At 47.3% G+C, this 20822-nt stretch overlaps 1 protein-coding gene across 3 annotated transcripts in view; it reads left to right on the top strand.

Annotated features, from left to right (window-relative positions):
* Window positions 1-20822, top strand: part of cnot6l (CCR4-NOT transcription complex, subunit 6-like) — a 187502-nt gene that overhangs the window by 99028 nt on the left and 67652 nt on the right. For all 3 annotated transcript variants that reach the window (XM_072496208.1, XM_072496209.1, XM_072496210.1), the window contains exons 4-6: window positions 1329-1414; window positions 8458-8547; window positions 10056-10124. In XM_072496208.1, coding sequence (XP_072352309.1) covers window positions 1329-1414; window positions 8458-8547; window positions 10056-10124 — 245 coding nt within the window. The remainder of the gene's footprint in view (window positions 1-1328; window positions 1415-8457; window positions 8548-10055; window positions 10125-20822) is intronic.

Here is a 20822-nt window from a genome sequence, read left to right as displayed (position 1 = left end):
TTTGGAAGGAGGAATTTAGGCATGGCCTATTTTCGAAATTGGGAAATGCTTAGGAAATCAGAAGCACCAAGGGACTTGGGAGCCCTTGTTCACGATTCTCTTAATGTTAACGTGCAGGTTCAGTCGTGCAGGTTCAGTCGGCAGTGAAGGTAAATGCAGTGTTAGCATTCATGTTGAGAGGGCTAGAATGCAAGACCAGGAATGTACTTCTGAGGCTGTGTAAGGCTCTGGTCAGACGTCATTTGGAGTATTGTGAGCAGTTTTGGGCCCCGCATCTAAGGAAGGATGTGTTGGCCTAGGAAAGTGTCCAGAGGAGGTTCACAAGATTGATCCCTGGAGCAAAGAGCTTGTCATATGAGGAACGGTTAAGGACTCTGGGTCTGTACTCGTTGGAGTTTAGAAGGATGAGGGGGGATTTTCTTGAAACTTGCAGGATACTGCGAGGCTTGGATAGAGTGGATGTGGAGCGGCTGTTTCCACTTGTGGGGAAAAACTAGAACCAGAGGGCACAACCTCAGACTAAAGGGACATTCCTTTAAAACCGACATGAGGAGGAATTTCTTCAGCCAGAGGGTGGTGAATCTGGGGAACTCTTTGCCGCAGAAGTCTGTGGAGGCCAATTCACTGAGTGTCTTTAAGACAGAGATAGTTAGGTTCTTGATTAATAAGGGGATCGGGGGTTATGGGGAGAAGGCAGGAGAATGGGGATAAGTAAAATATCAGCCATGTTTGAATGGCAGAGCAGACTTGATGGGCCAAGTGGCCTAATTCTGCTCCTATGTCTTATGGTCTAAGCACAGTTGGAACTTAACCAACCTCCACATGTACAAACACCTTTTATTTTGCATGAATCTAACTATAGGTTTTTACTCTTCCAGGCCCACAAACATTAAACTAAAGCCTTTCAGAAAGATGCCTTATTTCTAATGTTTACAAATACAAATAGAAATCCCTTAAAACTACCTTTGTTGACCTAATACTAATCCTCATTGCCTCTTATGTCTCATTTATACGGAGCCACAAGAGTGGCTCAGAGGGACACTGAATACTAGATTGTTAGATTTGTCTTGTTTTTGTATGGATGGAATATACATGGATAATCCATGTATATTTTGTGGGATAAATTTCAGACATTTTAAAGCTTATTTCTTGAACTTATCCAAAGCAATGTTTTTCAAAATTTTCTGGGGAAACCCACTCCAAATATTGCACAGAAGCTGCTTCATTTGAGAGCAGACTACCTCTGTGGTGTCGACCTTCAGCAACTTGTTCTAATGTCATATATAATTTACATGTTTTGTATTTTTAAAAATATTTTTTCTTTACAGGGAATTGCTTTTAAATAACAATCTGTTACGGGTTTTGCCTTACGAACTAGGAAGACTGTTCCAGTTACAGACCCTGGGTTTGAAAGGTCAGGAGTCGTATCATTATACACATATGAATGACCCTATCTTGCTTTTCTGAAGTTTACTAATAGTTTTTCCTTTTCCCCGTTACCCAACCTCTGTTTTCAGGAAAATGCTTTTTGACCATTATGTTTGTTACTTCACCACCCACGCTAGCTAACTAATATCGGCTAGTGAACGGAGGTGAGGTGAGATGAGGACTGTGGACATTGGAGCCTGGTTAGCAGATTTCGATGGGTCTACGAGGCGAGTAAGGGGGTAGGGAAGGGATCGATACTGGGAGACGTTTTTCCGCGAATAAGTGCAGGGGGGATTCTGGGAGGGAAGGGGAGGGGTTCGATGTTAATAATGGATGGGAGCAGGTCAGGCTCATGGGGCAGGGCCCGGTGGTATGATGATGGTGGATAAGAAGGAGGGGGTGAGAGACCCCCAGTTAGGATAGTCACGTGGCACGTGAGGGGGTTAGGAGGTCCGGTCAAGGGTGCTTGCGCATCTTAAAAGTTTGAAAGCCGATGTAGCAATGCTGCAGGAGACTCCCCTTGAGGGTGAAGGACCAGGTGAGACTTAAAATGGGCTGAGTTAGTCAGGTGTTTCAATCTGGATTTGACGATGGGCTCAAGAGTTAGCGGTAATGGTCAGCAAAAGAGTACGGTTCCAGATGGAGAATGTGGTTGCAGATCAGGGGGTTAGGTATGTGATTGTGACGGGGGCGCTGGCGGGGAGGTTAGTGGCGCTGGTAAATGTATATGGTCCCAATTGGAACGATGTGGGATTCGCAAAGAAGGTGTTTGGGGCCATCCCCGACTTGGACACACACAAACTGATAGTGGGGGGGAACTGGAACTTGGTGCAGAAGCCAAGGTTGGACAGGTCATGGCGGCGCTCGCCGGTCCCATCAGGAGGGGGCGAAAGCGCTGGCTGGGTTAATGCTGGAAATGGGAGGGGTGGACCCTTGGTGGTTTCTGCACCTGAAGGAGCGTGAGTACTTGTTTTGCTCGGCAGTCCATAAGGTGTACTCGCGGATCAACTTTTTTGTGGTGGGGAAGTCTTTGCTGGCTGGGGGGGTCGGAGTACTCCGCAATTTCAGTATCAGATCATGCTCCGCATTGGGTGGGTATGGTACTGGAGAAGGGGATAGTACAGAGGCCGGGGTGGGAATTGGATGTGGGACCGAAGGTTCTGTGACAAAATTGAAAAAGTAATTGAGGAATATGTAGGTTTCCACTGTATGGGTGAAGTGTCAAAGGCAGTTGTCTGGGTGGCTCTAAAGGTGGTGATGAGGGGTGAGGTGATCTCGTTTAAGGCCAGGGTGGACAAAGAGGAGAGGTTGGAGAGGCAGAGGGTAATAGATGAGATGCTGGAGGTAGATCGGAGTTATGCAGAAGATGGGGACCCAGCGAAGTTGGAAAAGAGGAATGAACTGCGAGAGCTTTGACCAACTATCTACCAGGAAGGCGGTGCACCAACTGAGGTGAGCAAAGGGTGCAGTTTATGAGCATGGAGAGAAGACATGGATGTTAGCGGATCAGCTTTGGAGGGAGGTGGCGGCAAGTTAAATTGTTCAGGTGAGGGACAGGGCAGGGAAGTTGGTGGTGGCACCGGATCTGATTAACGAGGTCTCTGAGGATTTCTGAGAGGTTGTACAGGTCAAAGCCACCTGAGGGAGACTGGGAGATGCAGGAATTTCTAGATAGGCTGGAGGACCCGAGGTTAGGGGAGGGGGACAGGGCTTTATTAGAAGGAGCGATAGTGGAGCAGGAGATAAAAGATGCGATTGGGAGGAGGCAGTCGGGGAAGCTGGCAGGGCTGGATGGGTTTCCGGTGGAATATTATAAAAAAATTCAAGGATGAGCTGGCACCCCTGATGGTGGGGATGTTTGAGGAGGCAAACTTTGGGGCAGACATCGATTTCCCAGTTGCTTAAAGATAAGGATCCGACGGAGTGTGGGTCGTATAGGCCCCTATCACTTTTAAACGTGAACGCAAAAGTATTGCCGAAGGTACTGGCGGGCAGGCTGGAGGAGTGCCTACCGAAGGTAACAGGTGACGATCAGACAGGGTTCGTGAGAGGAAGGTAGCTCTTTTTGAACCTTAGAAGTGTATTGAACGAGGTTATGGCACCGGCAGAGGGGAAGGAAACAGAGGTGGTTGTGGCATTGGACGGCGGGAAAGCGGTTGACCGGGTAGAATGTGTGTACTTGATGGCATTCTGGAGTGGTTTGGGATTGGACCAAGATTTGTGGACTGGGTAAAGCTACTATATAAGGAGCCGAGGGCAAGTGTCCGCACAAACAACATCAGCTTGAGATACGTTTCTCTCCACCGTGGGACTAGGCAGGGATGTCTTCCGTCCTCCCTGATGTTTGCACTCGCGATTGAGCCGTTGGCCATTGCAATAGGTTCGGGGGTATGGAAAGGGGTAGGGCAGCGGGGTTGAGGGGGAGGTAGATAGAGCATAGGGTGTCCTTAAATGCCGATGACTTGTTATACGTGTCGGAACAGTGTGTGTCAATAGGGGGAATATTGGAGCTGCTTCGGGTGTTTGGGCCTTACTCTGGGTGCAAATTAAATCGAGACGAGTGAGTATTTTGTGGTGTCCCGGCCGGGGGTGGGGGGGCTGCCATTCTATTGGGCAGGGACTCACTTTAGATACCTGGGGGTGCAGGTTGCTTGGGAGTGGGGGGGTGGGGTGGGGGGGGGGGGGGGGGGGGGGGGCTCCCTCGGTACAACATTCTAGTTTGGGGGTGGGGGGGGGGGCTCCCTCGGTACAACATTCTAGTTTGGTGAGGAGAGTGAAAGCTGATCTGGCAAGGTGGGATGGTCTGCCTCTGTCACTGGTGGGTCGGATACAGGCGGATAAAATGAACGTGTTGCGGCGATTCCTGTTATTTTTCAATGCCTGCCGATTTTAGAGAGATTGAAGGAATGATTACCTCGTTCATATAGGGAGGGAAGGTGGCCAGAGTTAGAAAGGTGCTGCTGCAGAGGGGAAGGCAGGCAGGGGGTTTGGGTCTTCCGAACCTGATGTATTATTACTGAGCGGCGAATGTGGAGAAGGTGCGGTGCTGGGTCAGAGGGGTTGATTCCCAGTGGGTCAGAATAGAATTATCATAGAATTTACAGTACAGAAGGAGGCCATTCGGCCCATCGAGTCTGCACCGGCTCTTGGAAAGAGCACCCTACCCAAGGTCAACACCTCCACCCTATCCCCATAACCCAGTAACCCCACCCAACACTAAGGGCAATTTTGGACACTCAGGGCAATTTATCATGGCCAATCCACCTAACCTGCACATCTTTGGACTGTGGGAGGAAACCGGAGCACCCGGAGGAAACCCACGCACACACGGGGAGAACGTGCAGACTCCGCACAGACAGGGAGCCAGCCAGGAATCGAACCTGGGACCCTGGAACTGTGAAGCAATTGTGCTAACCACTGTGTTACCGTGCTGCCCTTTGGAGGAGAGATTGTGTAGGGGGTCGGGATTGAAGGCGCTAGCAACTGCGCCGCTCCCGATGGCCCCGGGGAAATACTCGGAGTCCGGTAATAATAGCTTCATTGAGAATTTGGAGGCAGTTTCGGCAACACTTCGGGTTGGGGGCAGGGTTAAGGGAAATGCCGATTCGGGGGAACCACAGATTTGAGCCAGGGATGTGGGATGGAAATTTTCGGAAATGGGAGGAGAAGGGGATTAAGACACTAAAAGATTTGTTTCTTGGGGGTCAGTTTGCATGATTGAAGGAGCTGGGAGCGAAAAGTGTGGGCTGGAGCAGGGGAAAATGTTTAAATACATGAAGGTTTGAGATTTTGCTGGGAAGGAGATACAGAGCTTCCCGGTGGAGCCGGCCTCCACATTGCTGGAGGAAGTGCTGATGACAGGGAGACTGTTGAAGGGGGTAGTGTCGGTGGTTTACGAGGCTATTTTGGAAAGAGAAGAAGACACCACTGCTCTGGAGCAAAGCAAAGTGGGCGGATGACTTGGGAGAGGGTACAGAGGGGGGATTCTGGTGTGAGGTGCTCCGGTGAGTGAATGCCTTCACCTCGTGCGCGAGGTTGGGGCTGATACAGCTGAAGGTGGTACATGGAACACACCTCACAAGGGCGAGGATGGGCCGTCCCTTTGAGGGGGTAGAAGATGTGTGTGAACGTTGCGGGGGGGAGGGGCCCGCAAACCATGTTCATCTGTTTTGGTCCTGACCAAAGCTTGGAGGATTATTGGAAGGAGGTTTTTCGGGTAATCTCTAAAGTGGTGCACATGAAACTGGACACTGGCCCTCGGGAGGCTATATACGGGGTGTCGGGGTTGGAAACTGGTGCGGAGGCAGATGTTGTAGCCTTCGCCTCGTTGATCGCCCGAAGGCGGATCCTGATGGGTTGGAGAGCAACCTCTCCACCCTGTGCCCTAGCGTGGCAGGGGGACCTATTGGAATTCTTGACTCTTGAGAAGGTTAAGTTTGAACTGAGGGGAAGGATGGAGTGGTTCTACAATTCATGGACGTTATTCATTATGCACTTTCAAGAATTGGATAACATCGAACATGAGTAGTGGGGGGGGGGAGAGTACTTGGTGATTCCTGATTCCTTTTTGTTATTTGTTTATGTTAGCATGCAGGCAATTGTTTGGGGGTTGGTGGGAACATGGGATTGTTGTTGTTGATATGGGGATTGACATTATATTCGTTACTGTGGGTGCAAATTTGGGAGAAAATGTGAAAAAGGAGAATTAAAATATTTTTAAAAAATAGTGTTACTTCACATGTTTAGTATTTTTTTTTGTTTGTCCTGTTCTGTGATTTAGGTTTTAAAAGGGAGGGGCTATATATGATTGAACAACATGAGGTGGTGATTGTGTTTTGCGACTTTTGTCCAATAAAGTCATACAGCACAGAAAAGGCCCTTCAATGCATCGAGTCTGCCCCGGTCAGAAACAACCACCTTACTATTCTCATTCCATTTTCCAGCACTTAGTCCATAGCCTTGTATGCCCTGGGTTCACAAGTGTGCATCTAAATACTTCTTAAATGTTTTGAGAGTCTCTGCCTCCACCACCCTTTCAGGCAGCGAGTTACAAACTTCCACCATGGTTTTTCCTCTCATCCCCTCTCAACCTCCTGCCCCTTACCTTAAATCTATGCCCTCTGGTCATTGATCTCTCCACCAAGGGGAAAGGTTTATTCACACGCGCGCACACACACACCCATTGGAGGAAAGGTAAGTAGCTGCTTATATTTAATAAGATTGTGGCTGATTTGATCAAGACCTCAGCACCACTTACTTCCCTGTCCATTGTAACTCTTCACTTCCTTGCGTACCAAAGATCTGTCCCAACTTCGCCTTGAATATTCTCAGTGATCCAACCTCCGATGCTCTCTGGGATAGAGAATTCCAAAGAACAACACGACCCTTTGAGAATAAAAAAAATCCTCCTCATCTCCATCTTAATTGGGAGCCATTTAAGTTCTAAATTCTCCCAGGAATGAAATGATCACAGCAGTTATGAAGAGTACAGCAACAGAAATCCAAAGTCAATAAATATATATAGAAATGCAAAATTGAACCAGTGACATACTGTTTGTAATGCGGACGTCATCTAGTCCTGAATGGATGCAGTTAACTAGGTCCTTCAGGGTTCATGGACTCTTTGAAAGCAGTAACATAAATGTTCTTTAAAAATGTATTGATTTGGAGATATTGCACCTGAATGCAGGTGTAGCAAAAATATTTTCTTTTTTCGAAAATATTTTATTGAGGCATTTATAATATTAACCATTTTACACATCAAATTTTTAACAAGAATAAAAACAGAACAATATAACCAATTCTTCTCGAAGGAGTCGATGAATGGCTGCCATCTCCGAACAAGCCCTGCAATGACCCCCTCAAGGCAAATTTAATTTTCTCGAGTCTGAGAAACCCCGCCATGTCGTGAACCCACCCCCCGACTTCAGGGGCTCCAAGTCCCTCCACCCTAGTAAGGTCCGTCTCCAGGCCACCAGGGAGGTAAAGGCCAGGACGTTGGCCTCTTTAACCCCCTGTGCTCCCGGGTGTTCCGACACACTGAAGATCGCCAGCTCTGGACTCTGCGCCACCCTCCACTTTTAAGACCTCTGACCTGATGTCAGCAAACCTCTGCCAGAAACCCTCACATGTCCAAAACATAGGGACATGGTTAGCAGGACCCCCTGCACAGTGCCCACACCTATCCTCCACCTCAAAGAACCTGCTCATCCGGGACACAATCGTGTGCTTTGTGGATCACTTTTTAAACTATATCAGGCGGAGCCTGGCGCACAGCGAGGGCGCATTAACTCTCCTCAGGGCTTCCTCCCCTAACCCGGCCTCCAACTCCCCACCTAGCTCTTCTTCCCACTTTCTCTTCACCTCTCCTATCGGGGGCCCCTCCCACTCCCATCAGCTCAATATCGATATCTGAGACCTTCCCTTCTCCCACTCCTGTTCTCTACATTGCCTTATCCTGTAGGCCCTGGCAGGCAGGTGCGGGAAGGTCAAAACCTGCTTCTGCACAAAATCCTTCACCTGAAGATACTGGAACCTATTCTTCCCCCCCCCCCCCCCCCCCCCCCCCCCCCCCCGGCAACTCAATCTCCTCCTCCAAGCTCAGGAAAGCCTCATCAATAAATAGATCCTCAAATCTCTCGATCCCCGCCTGCTGCCATCTCTGAAACCCTCCCCATCCAGCCCCCCGCCTCCTCGGAGTGAGCACCGACACCCCCCTTGGTGTTCTTCATGATATGCACCAATTCCTCTGCCAATTTGGCAGGTCAATGATTTATGTAAAATTTTTACACTGCTTCTCAACTAATCAGTTACTTTGATTTTGTTCCTGATCCCAATCTCATGGAAGACGTTCCTGAACTTCCCTCAGCCACTCCTTACCTTAATGACTGAGCTGATATTGGGTAAATGTACAAATTGTATCAGCCAATGAAATGACAAGATGATCTTTGATTCTGTGGCAGTAAGTCACCAGATGCATTCTCAAAATACGCAATTTTAATAGATTATTAATACTTTTTTTGGTGACAGGCAATCCTTTGTCACAGGATATTTTGAACCTCTATCAAGAACCAGATGGAACGAGAAAGCTACTGAACTATATGCTTGATAATTTAGCAGGTATTTTATGAGCTACTTCTATCGATGTTTATGCCAATTGTCATAAAAACCCATCTGGTTCATGAATGACCTTCAGGGAAGGAAATCTGCCTTTCTTATCCAGTCTGGCCTACATGTGACTCCACACCCACACTGGATGCTGTTGACTCTTAGCTGCCCCCCACTGAAATGGCCTAGCAAGTCACTCATTTCAAGAGCATTTATGCTGGCCCAGCCAGCGACATCTATAGCCCAATAACAAACTCCACTGTTGGCCCCTCATTTTCTGCCTTTTTACTAGAGCAATTAAAAAATACAATGTGCTGCTGACGAGGCCAGCATTTATTTCCCCATCCTTAATTGTCCTCCAGAAGATGATGGTGAGCGCTGGGCCATTTTCAGAGGATGGTTAAATGTCCAGCACATCTATTTTGGGCTGGAGCTGCTGTTCCAGCCCTCTGGGCTAGCCCACGGCCAATTCTAGCCACACTTGACCTGGAGTTGCAACACCATTGAAATTAACAAATCATTCTTAGAAAGTACCCAAAGTCTTCAGTCTTTGGCTGCCCATTAACTATGGCCACTAGGTTTGTAAATTTAAACACAATTAACTTTAATAATTAACACATACATACAAAAAGAGGAGTGTAAAAATAATGTTGAAAGTAAAAAGGATAAGTTCAGATGGCCGTCTACGAGCACATCTTCCTTCAGTTTAAGATTTCACCTCGGTTTCTGCTTTCAGCCAGTAATGGTTTTCACTGTAGATTCATGCTGGTTCTCTTTAGGTTCAGAAATACAGCAGCTATGCAGCTTTTCAGGCGAAAGAGAGAGACTCGCCCAGCTTCTTCTGAGGGTCCAGGACCCGACTGTCCTTTCCTTGGTTTGACCCAATCACTGCATGTTACCGGGCAGAATACAGCCTTTTGGCCAATTCATTATCCACCAGCCAACAATCGAACAGTCCCTCCAATCTTTCTCGGGTGCAAAAAAGTCTTAAATTCTGCTGTTACAATGTAGTAAAGTGTGCTAGATTTGAAGTTTTTTAAGTTTCTCATTTCCTCTGCTCGATTCAAAGGTCCATTAAACATCCATGGATCAAAAATAAACATGGAAAAATAAAAGAAATGGAAAATAAGGGAATCAACAGGAAGGGCACTTAGAATGCAAAAAGGCCAGACCTGTAAATTTTCTTCCCTGAAGAATGTGATTGAACCAGATGGGTTTTTAGGATAATCGGGAATTTCATACTCTGCATTCTTGATACTAGTTTTTTAATTCCAGATTTTTACTTAATGAATTGAATCAGGATTTCCAAGCTGTCCTCGTGGGATTTGACAGTACGGGTCTCTGCTTGTGGGGTAAAGTTGGCCAGTTTGAGCAAGTTTTTTCACAGCTTTCAATGATTGCACCAGATGTGCTACTACAAATTGTCCGTTATTGTGGCTAAAGTGTAGCCAGCGAAACCAGGGATCGGATGGAAAAGTGGGAATCTTGCATATTAAAAGTGTTTTGTTTTCCTTTTTAAGTTCATCCGGAGCAGCTTCCTCCAAGACCATGGATTACTTTGAAGGAAAGAGACCAAGTGTTGCCAACAGGTAAATATATACTGCTGTCACTAAATAAGGATCTGTATATTTGAAATGAATCTGCAGCTTCTAAATCTTCCTGGTTTCTCGCTGCACAAGCAATCGGAAGGAGTTTTTATGTACATTTTAAAGTGCTTCATGTGCCACCTAATTTACATTTTATATATCCCTACTCCAGTTTCCATTTACATTATTCAATAACATTTTTGTCATCTGACTATTTTACCAACAGTGTACTTTGCGTATAATTTATCCTGCATTGAGTAGAGGTTCAGTTGGGACAAGTGCTCTGTTGTGCTCTGTTATTCCTAACATTATTTAGGTGAATTCTAAGTGTGACAAAGGATAACTGATATTAGTTTGATGTTCAACATAGAATATGCCAAACACAAACCAGATATGTTCACTGAGCAACTGTTGATGCTCCAACACAAGGGGCGCACTTCCTGCATATTTCATGGTTAGTCAAGTGAACTGCTTAGTAAATTTGAGTTGCAGTGCTGTTTACCTTGCCAGCTATATACCTAGCAACAAGACAATGGAAAGGAGTGACATTTTGCAGTATTTGGTGCAGCGCAACAAGTTCATTACTGGGCGGAACTGGTTAGCATAGGGACCCGGGTTTGATTCCAGGCTTGGGTCACTGTCTGTGCGGAGTCTGCATGTTCTTCCCAAATCTGCGTGTTTACTCCGGACGCTCCGGTTTCCTCCCACAAGTCCTGAAAGACATGCTTGTTCGGTGAATTCTGAATTCTCCCTCCGTGTACCCGAACAGGTGCCGTAGTGTGGCGACTAGGGGATTTTCAGTAACTTCATTGCAGTGTTAATGTAAGCCTACTTGTGACACTAATAAAGATGATTCTAATTCTAAAATCCTTTCCCAAGACTTTCATTTATTTAATTCATTCTCATATAAATTTGAGATCTGATGAATAATTAAACTGGATATCTCTGAGAATGGAATTGAAATGCTGGAATCATGCTGAATACGATAATAGATTTTCATAAAGTGCTGGATTTCGAACTTGGAGGATGGTGACGCATTTTGTCTTTGGGAATTTTTTTCACCGCAATATTTATTGCAGTTGTCAAAAACTAAAAAAGTGAGGACAGATTCAAGGCTTGTATTCATTACTTTAATTATTTTCAAGGAAACCTCTCTAGTTGCAAGAGCAGTAGTGCCTAAGACCAAGAAAAATTGCACTTGGCTAGTGGCCGCAGTGTGAGCGGAGTGCGCACATATAACTCTTCCTGGTGTCCGGCGCGTCAGCATCTGGAGTTAAGGCGGAGAAATAAAGAGTAACACTTAACAGATTAATTGAGATATTAATGAGCTAATTGAGTAACTATTTCAGTGAAATTCTACTGTTTTATTGTCTTTTTGTATGAATGTACCATCTGTAATCTTAATTATGGCATTTATGAACTCTGTCCAACTTGATGGACAATATTGGAGATAGAAATATAAATCTGACAACAGACATTGCCATGTTTGACCCATGTTGTGCTCATTACAGTTCCCCTTGCTTTATTCCTTCAAATTCCCATTTTGATCAATCACCTAATTTCTTCCCTAGGACTTGTTATAGTATTTGTAAGGAGGTCTTGTGGTACAGTGGTAGCACCCCTGCCTCTGGACCTGAAGCTCCAGATTCAAGTCTTAACACCAGAACTAGCTGGCAATGGAAGGAGTGTTCATAATGCAGTTCAACAGATTGATAATCAGCTAGGGAATCCTTCCATCACTTGCCCCAGTCAAAACAGTGTGGGTGTAAGATGCACTTATTTTTCTCCTGTCCTCTCTTGGTTCGTATGCCACTCTTCTGCTGATAACTGCTTTTGTAGCTGCTGTTAATAACATTATTTTAAATCTACAGTAATTGACTTCAGCTAGCCATTCCACAGTTTCTGCGATTAAAAGGGCCATCTTGCAATAGGTTAGCCAAGCGCACTTTGTTTTGGGATGTCATAATTACAATGTTGCATCATGTGGTCTGGAAGATCTATTTTGTGGGGTGGTGGTAAGGAACTTTAATGTAAAAATACAAGGGAGAAACTTTGAAAGACTGACCTCTTTCATTTGTAGAAATATAGAATGACACAGTATAGAAGGGGAGGGTCAGCTCCTGCAAAAGCAAAATACTGTGGATGCTGAAAATCGAAGAACAACAGCTATCGTGCCTGTTGCAGTCCTTTGAAAGTGTTCCCCCAAGTTCACCAGTCCTGTAAGATTATTTTGAAGTATTTATCAATTCCTTTTTTTTTTTTTTTTTTTTTTGAAGTAATTATTGAACCTGCTTCCACAATATTTTTTTCAAGCAGTGCAGTCTTTATCATAGTGCACCTGCATCTTTTTTTAGGGATTATTTTGCCACTTGTGTTTAAATCTAATTCCTGTTTCAGACCCTATTGCCACGGTTTACTTCGTCAAAACCCTTCATGATTTTGATCAGCTTTTGGTAAATATTCTCTTTGAACAACCGCAGTTTCACCAGTCTCTCGATGTAATGGATGTCTATCTTAGCATTTTCATAAACTTCTGCATCCTCTCGGCTTGGATCTCATAATCACCATTCCTTGGGAGAAAGAAAGCTTCACTATTGTGAAGGTTTCTTTACAAATTATTATTATTTCTATACAATAAGTACTTAAACGTCATAAATAGCTTGTTTCAGGTAACCATTTCATTTTGTTCCTCAATTACACATTGATGCACGATCAATGACCACTAAAGCGAGGTTGTAGTCCAACTGAAGGCTTTAATTAGCTAGATGTTTCCCCCAGCAGCTCCGGTACAGAATGAGGGCTGCTGGGGCGGCACAGGTTCTTATACCCCGCCTATCAGGGCGGAGCTATCATACACTCTAGCCAATAACAAGCATACAGGTTCTACCAATGGTACTTTAGCCTCTCGGGTACCGTAATACCTATAATACCACATTCTGACCCTGTTTTAAAAAAAAAAAAAGGTCCGGCGGGGGTGGTGGCCAGAAACTACAAAACATAACATACTATAATTAGTTATGGAGGTACCGTAATACCTCCATACAGTGTTTAGTAACCATTTACAAGTCTGGTAGCTATGTACATTTGGTGGTTTATATTTACAGATTACAGTTAAAATGAAGAAATCAGGGGCCCTGGTCGTCTTTTGTGATCGTCGGAGCCTCGGTGGTGACTCCGGTGGAGGCTTGGGCGTCTGTGACTCCGGGAGCGTGGCTTCGATCTCCATGGCAGCTTCGTCACCCCTAGACGGCGCTGGTGGGGAAAACTGCTGACGTGGGAAGGGAGCGCCTGCGGGGGGGCGTCTGTGCGTTGGGGGGCCTAGACAGGGGCGGCGGAAGGACCGATCCTCCTGTAAGGTGCTGTGGTGGAGAGGAGGGTGGGACTGGTGGCTGGAATGTGCGTGGAGTTCTGGCGGGCACCAGGTCCCGTACGGAGACCGTATCATGTCGGCCGTGGGGGTACGCCACGTATGCGTACTGGGGGTTAGCATGGAGCAGATGGACCCTCTCGACCAACGGGTCCGACTTGTGCGCCCGCACGTGTTTTCGGAGCAGGATGGGTCCGGGTGCTGCCAGCCAGGTCGGGAGCGAGGTCCCAGAGGAGGACTTCCTAGGGAAGCCAAGGAGACGTTTGTGAGGTGTCTGATTGGTGGTTGTACACAGTAGTGACCGGATGGAGTGGAGGGCATCCGGGAGGACTTCTTGCCAGCGGGAGACTGGGAGGTTCCTGGACCGTAGGGCCAGTAGGACGGTGTTTCAGACCGTTCCGTTCTCCCTCTCTACCTGTCCGTTACCCGGGGGTTGTAACTGGTCGTCCTGCTCGAGGCGATGCCCTTGCTGAGCAGGAATTGACGCAGTTCGTCGCTCATAAAGGAGGACCCCCTATCACTGTGTCTGTAGGCGGGGAACCCGAACAGTGCAAAGATGCTATGGAGGGCCTTGATGACGGTGGAGGCGATCATGTCGGGGCAGGGGATGGCGAATGGGAACCGGAAGTACTAGTCAATCACGTTCAGGAAGTACGTGTTGCGGTCGGTGGAGGGGAGGGGGCCTTTGAAGTCCATGCTGAGGCGTTCAAAGGGACGGGAAGCCTTTATCAGGTGCGCTCTCTCTGGCCGGTAGAAGGGCGGTTTGCACTCCGCGCAGATTTGGCAGTCCCTGGTGGCAGTCCTGACCTCCTCGATGGAGGAGGGCAGGTTGCGGGTCTTGACGAAATGGAAAAAGCGAGTGACCCCCGGGTGCAAAGGTGTTTGTGGAGGGCTCGGAGGTGGACCACTTGTGCGGTGACACATGTGCAGCGGGACAGGGCGTCCGGAGGCTCATTTAGCTTCCCGGGACAATACAAGATCTCATAGTTTGTAGGTGAAGAGTTCGATCCTCCACCGCAAGATCTTGTCGTTTTTTATCTTGCCCCGCTGTGCATTATCGAACATGAAAGCAACCGACCGTTGGTCCGTGAGGAGAGTGAATCTCCTGCCGGCCAGATAATGCGTCCAATGTCACACAGCTTCTACTATGGCCTGGGCCTCTTTTTCGACTGAGTGGCAGATTTCGGAAGCATGGAGGGTACGGGAGAAGAAGGTCACGGGTCTGCCTTCTTGGTTGAGGGTTGCAGCCAGAGCTACGTCGGATGCATCGCTCACGACCTGGAAGGGGAGGGACTCGTCGATGGCGTGCATCGTGGCCTTGGCAATGTCTGCTTTGATGCGGCAGAAGGCCTGGCGGGCCTCTATCGACGGGGGAAAAACTGTGGATTGGATCAGGGGACAGGCCTTGTCCGCATAGTTGGGGACCCACTGGGCGTAGTAGCTTAAAAAAAAAAAAACCCTGGGCAGCGTTTTAGGGCCTTAGAGCAGTGAGGGAGGGGGAACTCCATAAGGGGGCGCATGCGTTCAGGGTCGGGGCCTATTAACTCCATTTCGCACTACGTAGCCGAGAATGGCTAGACGGTCGGTGCTAAACACGCATTTGTCCTTATTGTATGTTAGGTTAAGGATTTTAGCGGTCTGGAGAAATTTTCGGAGGTTGGTGTTGTGGTCCTGCTGGTCATGGCCGCAGATGGTGACATTATCGAGATACGGGAATGTTGCCCGTAAACCGTACCGGTCAATCATTCGGTCCATCTCGTGCTGGAAGACCGAAGACCCCTTTAGTGACACCAAAGGGAACCCTTAAGAAGTGATAGAGCCGCCCGTCTGCCCCTAAGGCAGTGTATTTCCGGTCACTAGTACCGATGGGGAGCTGGTGGTAGGCGGACTTGAGATCCACCGTGGAGAAGACCTTATAATGCGCTATCCTGTTTACCAGGTCGGATATGCGGGGGAGAGGGTACGCGTCCAGCTGCGTTAACCTGTTGATGGTTTGACTGTAGTCGATGACCATCCTATGCTTCTCGCCGGTCTTTACCACCACTACTTGAGGGCTCCAGCGGCTGTTACTGGCTTCAATGACCCCTTCCCTCAGTAGCCTTTGGACCTCTGACCTAATAAAGATCCGGTCCTGGGCACTGTAGCGTCTGCTCCTGGTGGCGATGGTTTTGCAATCCGGGGTGAGGTTCGCAAACACGGAAGGCGGGTCGACCTTCAGGATCGCGAGGCCGCAGACAGTAAGGGGGGGTATAGGGCCGCCGAATTGGAAGGTCAGACTTTGAAGGTTACACTGGAAGTCTAAACCCAGGAGTGTAGCTGCGCAGAGGTGGGGAATGACTTAGATACTGAAATTTTTGAACTCCCTTCCCTGCACTGGATGTTTGCTACACAAAACCCCTTTGGCCTCCGGTTCCCACTCAGTGGAGATAGTCAGATTTTTTGATTAACAGGGTGGATGAGGAGGGAACAGCGCCTTCCCGTCGGGGTGTATGAAGCTCTCTGTGCTCCCAGCGTCAATTAGGCAGGACGTCTCATGCCCGTTGATGAAAACGGTCGTCGTAGCGGTTGAGAGTGTTGAGACTGATACAGAGTCACCGAGGCCAATCGCAGTAGTTGGGAATTCTGTTCAGGCAGCGTGGGTCGGCCGAGCTGGGGTCCTGGGGTTCATCCAAGATGGCGTCTCCCATAGGTCGCACATGGCTGGGTTGCACAAAATGGCAGCGCCCATCCCTCTAGCGTGGCGTCCGCAGAACAAGATGGCGGCGCCCGAGGTCCGCACATGGCCTTGGGATATGGGGGTGGCAGCGACCGCTGGCCGCACGGGGCCCGTGGAGATGTTTGTGGTGGTGGTCCGGATTCGCCGCTGGAGACTGCGGCCACCGCTCGGGCCTGACATACCCCCACAAAATGGCCCTTTTTCATAGATTATCATAGAATTTACAGTGCAGAAGGCGGCCATTCGGCCCATCCAGTCTGCACCGGCTCTTGGAAAGAGCACCCTACCCAAGGTCAACACCGCCACCCTATCCCCATAACCCAGTAACCCCACCCAACACTAAGGACAATTTTGGACACTAAGGGCAATTTATCATGGCCAATCCACCTAACCTGCACATCTTTGGACTGTGGGAGGAAACCGGAGCACCCGGAGGAAACCCAATCACACACTGGGAGGATGTGCAGACTCTGCACAGTGACCCAAGCCGGAATCGAACCTGGGACCCTGGAGCTGTGAAGCAATTGTGCTATCCACAAGGCTACCACATCCCTTGCAGGTGGATGGACCGGGCAGCGCTGGCGGGGGTGCTTGGCCTGCCTGAAAAAGTAGCAGCGGGGCCCCTCGGGGTTGCCATGCCGCCTTGCAGCGCAGGCCTGCGGGGGAACGGGGGAAGTCTCTGGGTCGGCCGCTGCGGGGTTCCACGCTGCCCAGGGGGCTGCCGCGCGGTCGGAAACGTCAGCGCGGGCGTTCCTGGAGGCCACGTCCAGGGAGCCTGCAAGGGCCCGTTCCTCCCTGAGACCCAGGGTGTCCTTCTCTCGTAGGCGCTGGTGGATTTGTGACTAAAGCATACCTGCCACGAAAGGGTCCCGGACTAAGAGTTCCGCGTGTTCGCTCGCTGACACTTGCGGGCAGCCGCAGCTGCTTCCCAGCACCAGGAGTGCGCGGTAGAATTCCTCCAATGATTCCCCAGGGGCTTGCTGTCTTGTTGCAAGCAGGTGCCGTACGTAGACCTGGTTTACCAGGCGAATATAGTGTCCTTTTAGCAGCTCGATTGCTGCATTGAAGTCTTCCGCTTCCTCGATGAGGGTGTAAATCTCCGGGCTTACCCTTGAGTGCAGGACGTGCAGTTTCTGCTCTCCCGTGGGTGCGTTTCTGGCCGTCTCGCGATACCCTTTAAAACACGCCAGCCAGTGCTTAAAGATTGCCGCTGAGTTCGCAGCGTGGGGGCTATGTTGCAGACACTCCGGCTTGATTTCCCGGAGCTCCATCCTTCTTTAAAATCTAGCTTATTAAATTGATGCATGATCAATGACCACTAAAGCAAGGTTGTAGTCCAACTGAAGGTTTTAATAAGCTAGATGTTCCCCCAGCAGCTCGGGTACAGAATGAGGGTTGCTGGGGCGGCACGGGTTCTTATACCCCGCCTACCAGGGCGGAGCTATTATACACTCCATCCAATAACAAGCATACAGGTTCTACCAATGGTACTTTAGCCTCTCGGGTACCGTAATACCACACACATCATATTAAGAAGTTATAAAGGCCAAAAGTCAGTATATTTAGCAACTGGATATAGCAGGATTTAAACACTACAGAATTATAATACGCATGAACCCCTGCCTTTTCTCTGCACACTTTCTTTAAACACTCAAAAACGACCACCAACAATCAAATGTTTTTTTTCCCCCCTTAATCTTTTAGTCAACCAAAAGAAACATCTTGACCAGCTTGTATTTCTATTCATTACCATGGGTTTGCAGCTTTTCTGGTGTAACTGCCAACCAATACAAGAAGTCTTCCCCTTTTCACGTATGCATGCATATTAGGTATGCTATAATGATGCAAATTACCTTTGCATCGGTTTCTCAACTTAATACCAAAGAACATGTTTTTTTTTTTTTGCCTTCTTGAGGCATAATGAAACGTCCCTTCAATGAGTAGTTTTAAGTTTATACTTTGCCAAGATAACAGCAGGCCTGATGACAACCAGCTTCAAAGTTTATTTTCCTCCTTTTACAGACTTTTTCATTTTGTTGTTTTGATCAACACCACATCGATGCTCAAGTCATTTGAGTTTATTGAGTTTTGCGCTGTAGCATTTAGCAGACATTCCTATCTTTCACTGACACATGAATATAGAATCTTCATCCCCACTACTTTCACAATCTCTTCCAAATATTTTTTTACTCTTTTATTTTCCAGTCCTTTATCAAGTTTGTTAATCTTTTCATTCAGCTCAGCAGCTGCTCTTGTGTGTTCAGTTCCCTTTGTGTCATCTACAAAGGCGTAACAACTTCACATGGGTTGTCAATTCATTAAAAAATCTCTTCCATGGCCATTGACTGCTTCTTAAGACTTCCAATTTACTTATTAGATCCTCAGCTTATTTCTTAAAATTTTCTTCAGCTAATTCTAAGTCTGAATTTGCTCTTCCATACTGCATATCTCATCCTCTTTTTCTCCAGATTGCTTAGCTCCGAGTTCAAAATGTTATTTTCTTTTCACAACAAAGTTCTAGCAGTTCATCAGTCTTGTGTTTTATTTCTTCATTCAATCAACTATTTCATCAGCTATTCCCTGTTGTGTTCAAGGTGCTTTCCACGATACATAATTGAGACTTCTCATCCATGAATTTCATCAAATTTTCATTGAAAATCTTTGATGAATTTGCTTCTGCTAGTTTTATCATTTAGACGTTTAAAGTCCTTATTCAAGTATCGCACTATGATCTAAGTTACTGTAGTGTTCCCAACAGTTCTCTAGTTTTTCCACAAGTAAATACTTGTCTCATACTTGAACATCGGATCTCTTCACTCATTTTATTTTTTCATGTGGAGATGCCGGTGTTGGACTGGGGTGTAAGAAGTCTTACACCATCAGATTAAAGTCCAACAGGTTTGATCTCACCTGATGCCCATTTCACCTGATGAAGAAGCTACGTTCCAAAAGCTAGTGACTCCAAACAAACCTGTTGAACTTTAACCTGATGTTGTAAGACTTCTTATTGGTTTTTTTTGTTAGCAGAGTTCAATTCCTCCGAGGCTTTGACATTCTTGAATTTCTGATACTAACGTTTCTTAGTCCTGTGCTGGTTGTTTATCCACCAGCAGCCCCCCACCCCCGGTCGGGACACCGCAAAATATTTCCTTTTGTCCAAATTTAGCTTATACCCCGAAAAGGACCCAAACACTCGGAGCAGCTCCAGTATACCCCCCATTGACACACTCTGCTCCGACATGTGCAACAACAAATTATCTGCTTATAATACCCTATGGTCAGGTTCCATAGCTTCAAAGCGAAAGAGCTGGGCGAGAGAGCAACACGACTTCAAGTGGCAAGGCCAAGCATCCGGCTCTACCAAGATGTGGGATCGGAGCTGGCGAAGAAGAGTGTTACGTACAATAGAGCCAAGGCCACCTTGTATAAAAGTGGAGTCCGGTTCGGTGTGGGCTACCCGGCTTCGTGACTTTCAATGGAAAGGACTACTTATTTGATGTGCCAGGAGAGGCGGACTGCTTTGTTAAGAAACATTGGTTTGGCATGGTGTGATTGACTTTTGTGTGTTTGGGACGGGCATGTTAAATCGTTGCATTGTTGTTGTCCCATGTTTGTTGTTGCATTTTCTTGTTCTTGTTGGGATTACATTTTTATAGTTTGGGGTTTAGTTTCATGTGGGGTCCTGTTTCTGATAATATTTAGTTCCTTTTGAAGCACAGTGGTGACTGGGATTTTTGTATTTTTATTCGTACTATTTTTTAAACATTAATTGGGAGCTAAGCGTCAGCAAAGTTGTTTTGGATAATGAGCTTAGGGTCCTTGTTTTGTTTAAGTTTGTTAGAAGTTGGATTTGGTTGTTTGTGTTTGCCTAGCCCCTCTTTCTATGTGCATTTGATAGTATTAGAAGGGGTGGGGGTGGGGTTGGGGGTCAGCATCAGCGGGGTAGTTTGCTGACAGTGCCTGCAGATTTTTCTTGGCTCAGTCTTTTGATTTGATTTGGTTTGGTAGCCATTTTGGCTGGGTCTGGTTGCTGTACCTTGCTGGAAATGGCTGACTCTGGATTGAGAGGGTGGGTGGAAGAACCCCATTTCTTTTGGTCATCTGGAACGTTAGGGGGTTGAATAGCCCAATGAAAAATATTTGCTCACCTTAAGAGCGTAAATGCCGATGTGGTGTTCTTGCAAGACGCATTTGCGGGTCAAAGACCAAACTCGGCTGCGCACGGGGTGCGGAGGAAAAGTCTTTCATTCGGATTTCCATGGTAGGGTCAGACGTGCGGCAATATTAATTAATGAAAGGGTTTGGTATTGTGTCTCAAGATCTTGGCTGACCCCAAAGGCAGATATGTTATTGCCAGTGGCTCTCTGGGCACTCCAGTGGTTTAGATTAATATCAGCACCTTAAACTGGGACGATATGAATTTCATTAATCTGCTGGCCTCTCTCCCCAATTTTTAGATGGGGGGGGTGGGGGGGTGCAGAGAAAGAAGAGGATTATCTCCTATAAAGTGCACTTGGTGAAGACAGTGAGGGCGGAGCAGCAGAGGCTGGTGGACTCCATTCTTGAGGAAATTGTCCCTACCCCAGATTTGTTGGCAAGTAGGAAAAAGCTGAAAACA

The sequence above is a fragment of the Scyliorhinus torazame genome, chromosome 3 (assembly GCF_047496885.1).
Source record: "Scyliorhinus torazame isolate Kashiwa2021f chromosome 3, sScyTor2.1, whole genome shotgun sequence".
NCBI classification, from domain to species: Eukaryota; Metazoa; Chordata; class Chondrichthyes; order Carcharhiniformes; family Scyliorhinidae; genus Scyliorhinus; species Scyliorhinus torazame.
Note: the sequence above shows the minus strand (reverse complement) of the source record. Positions and strands in the feature narration are given on the sequence as shown.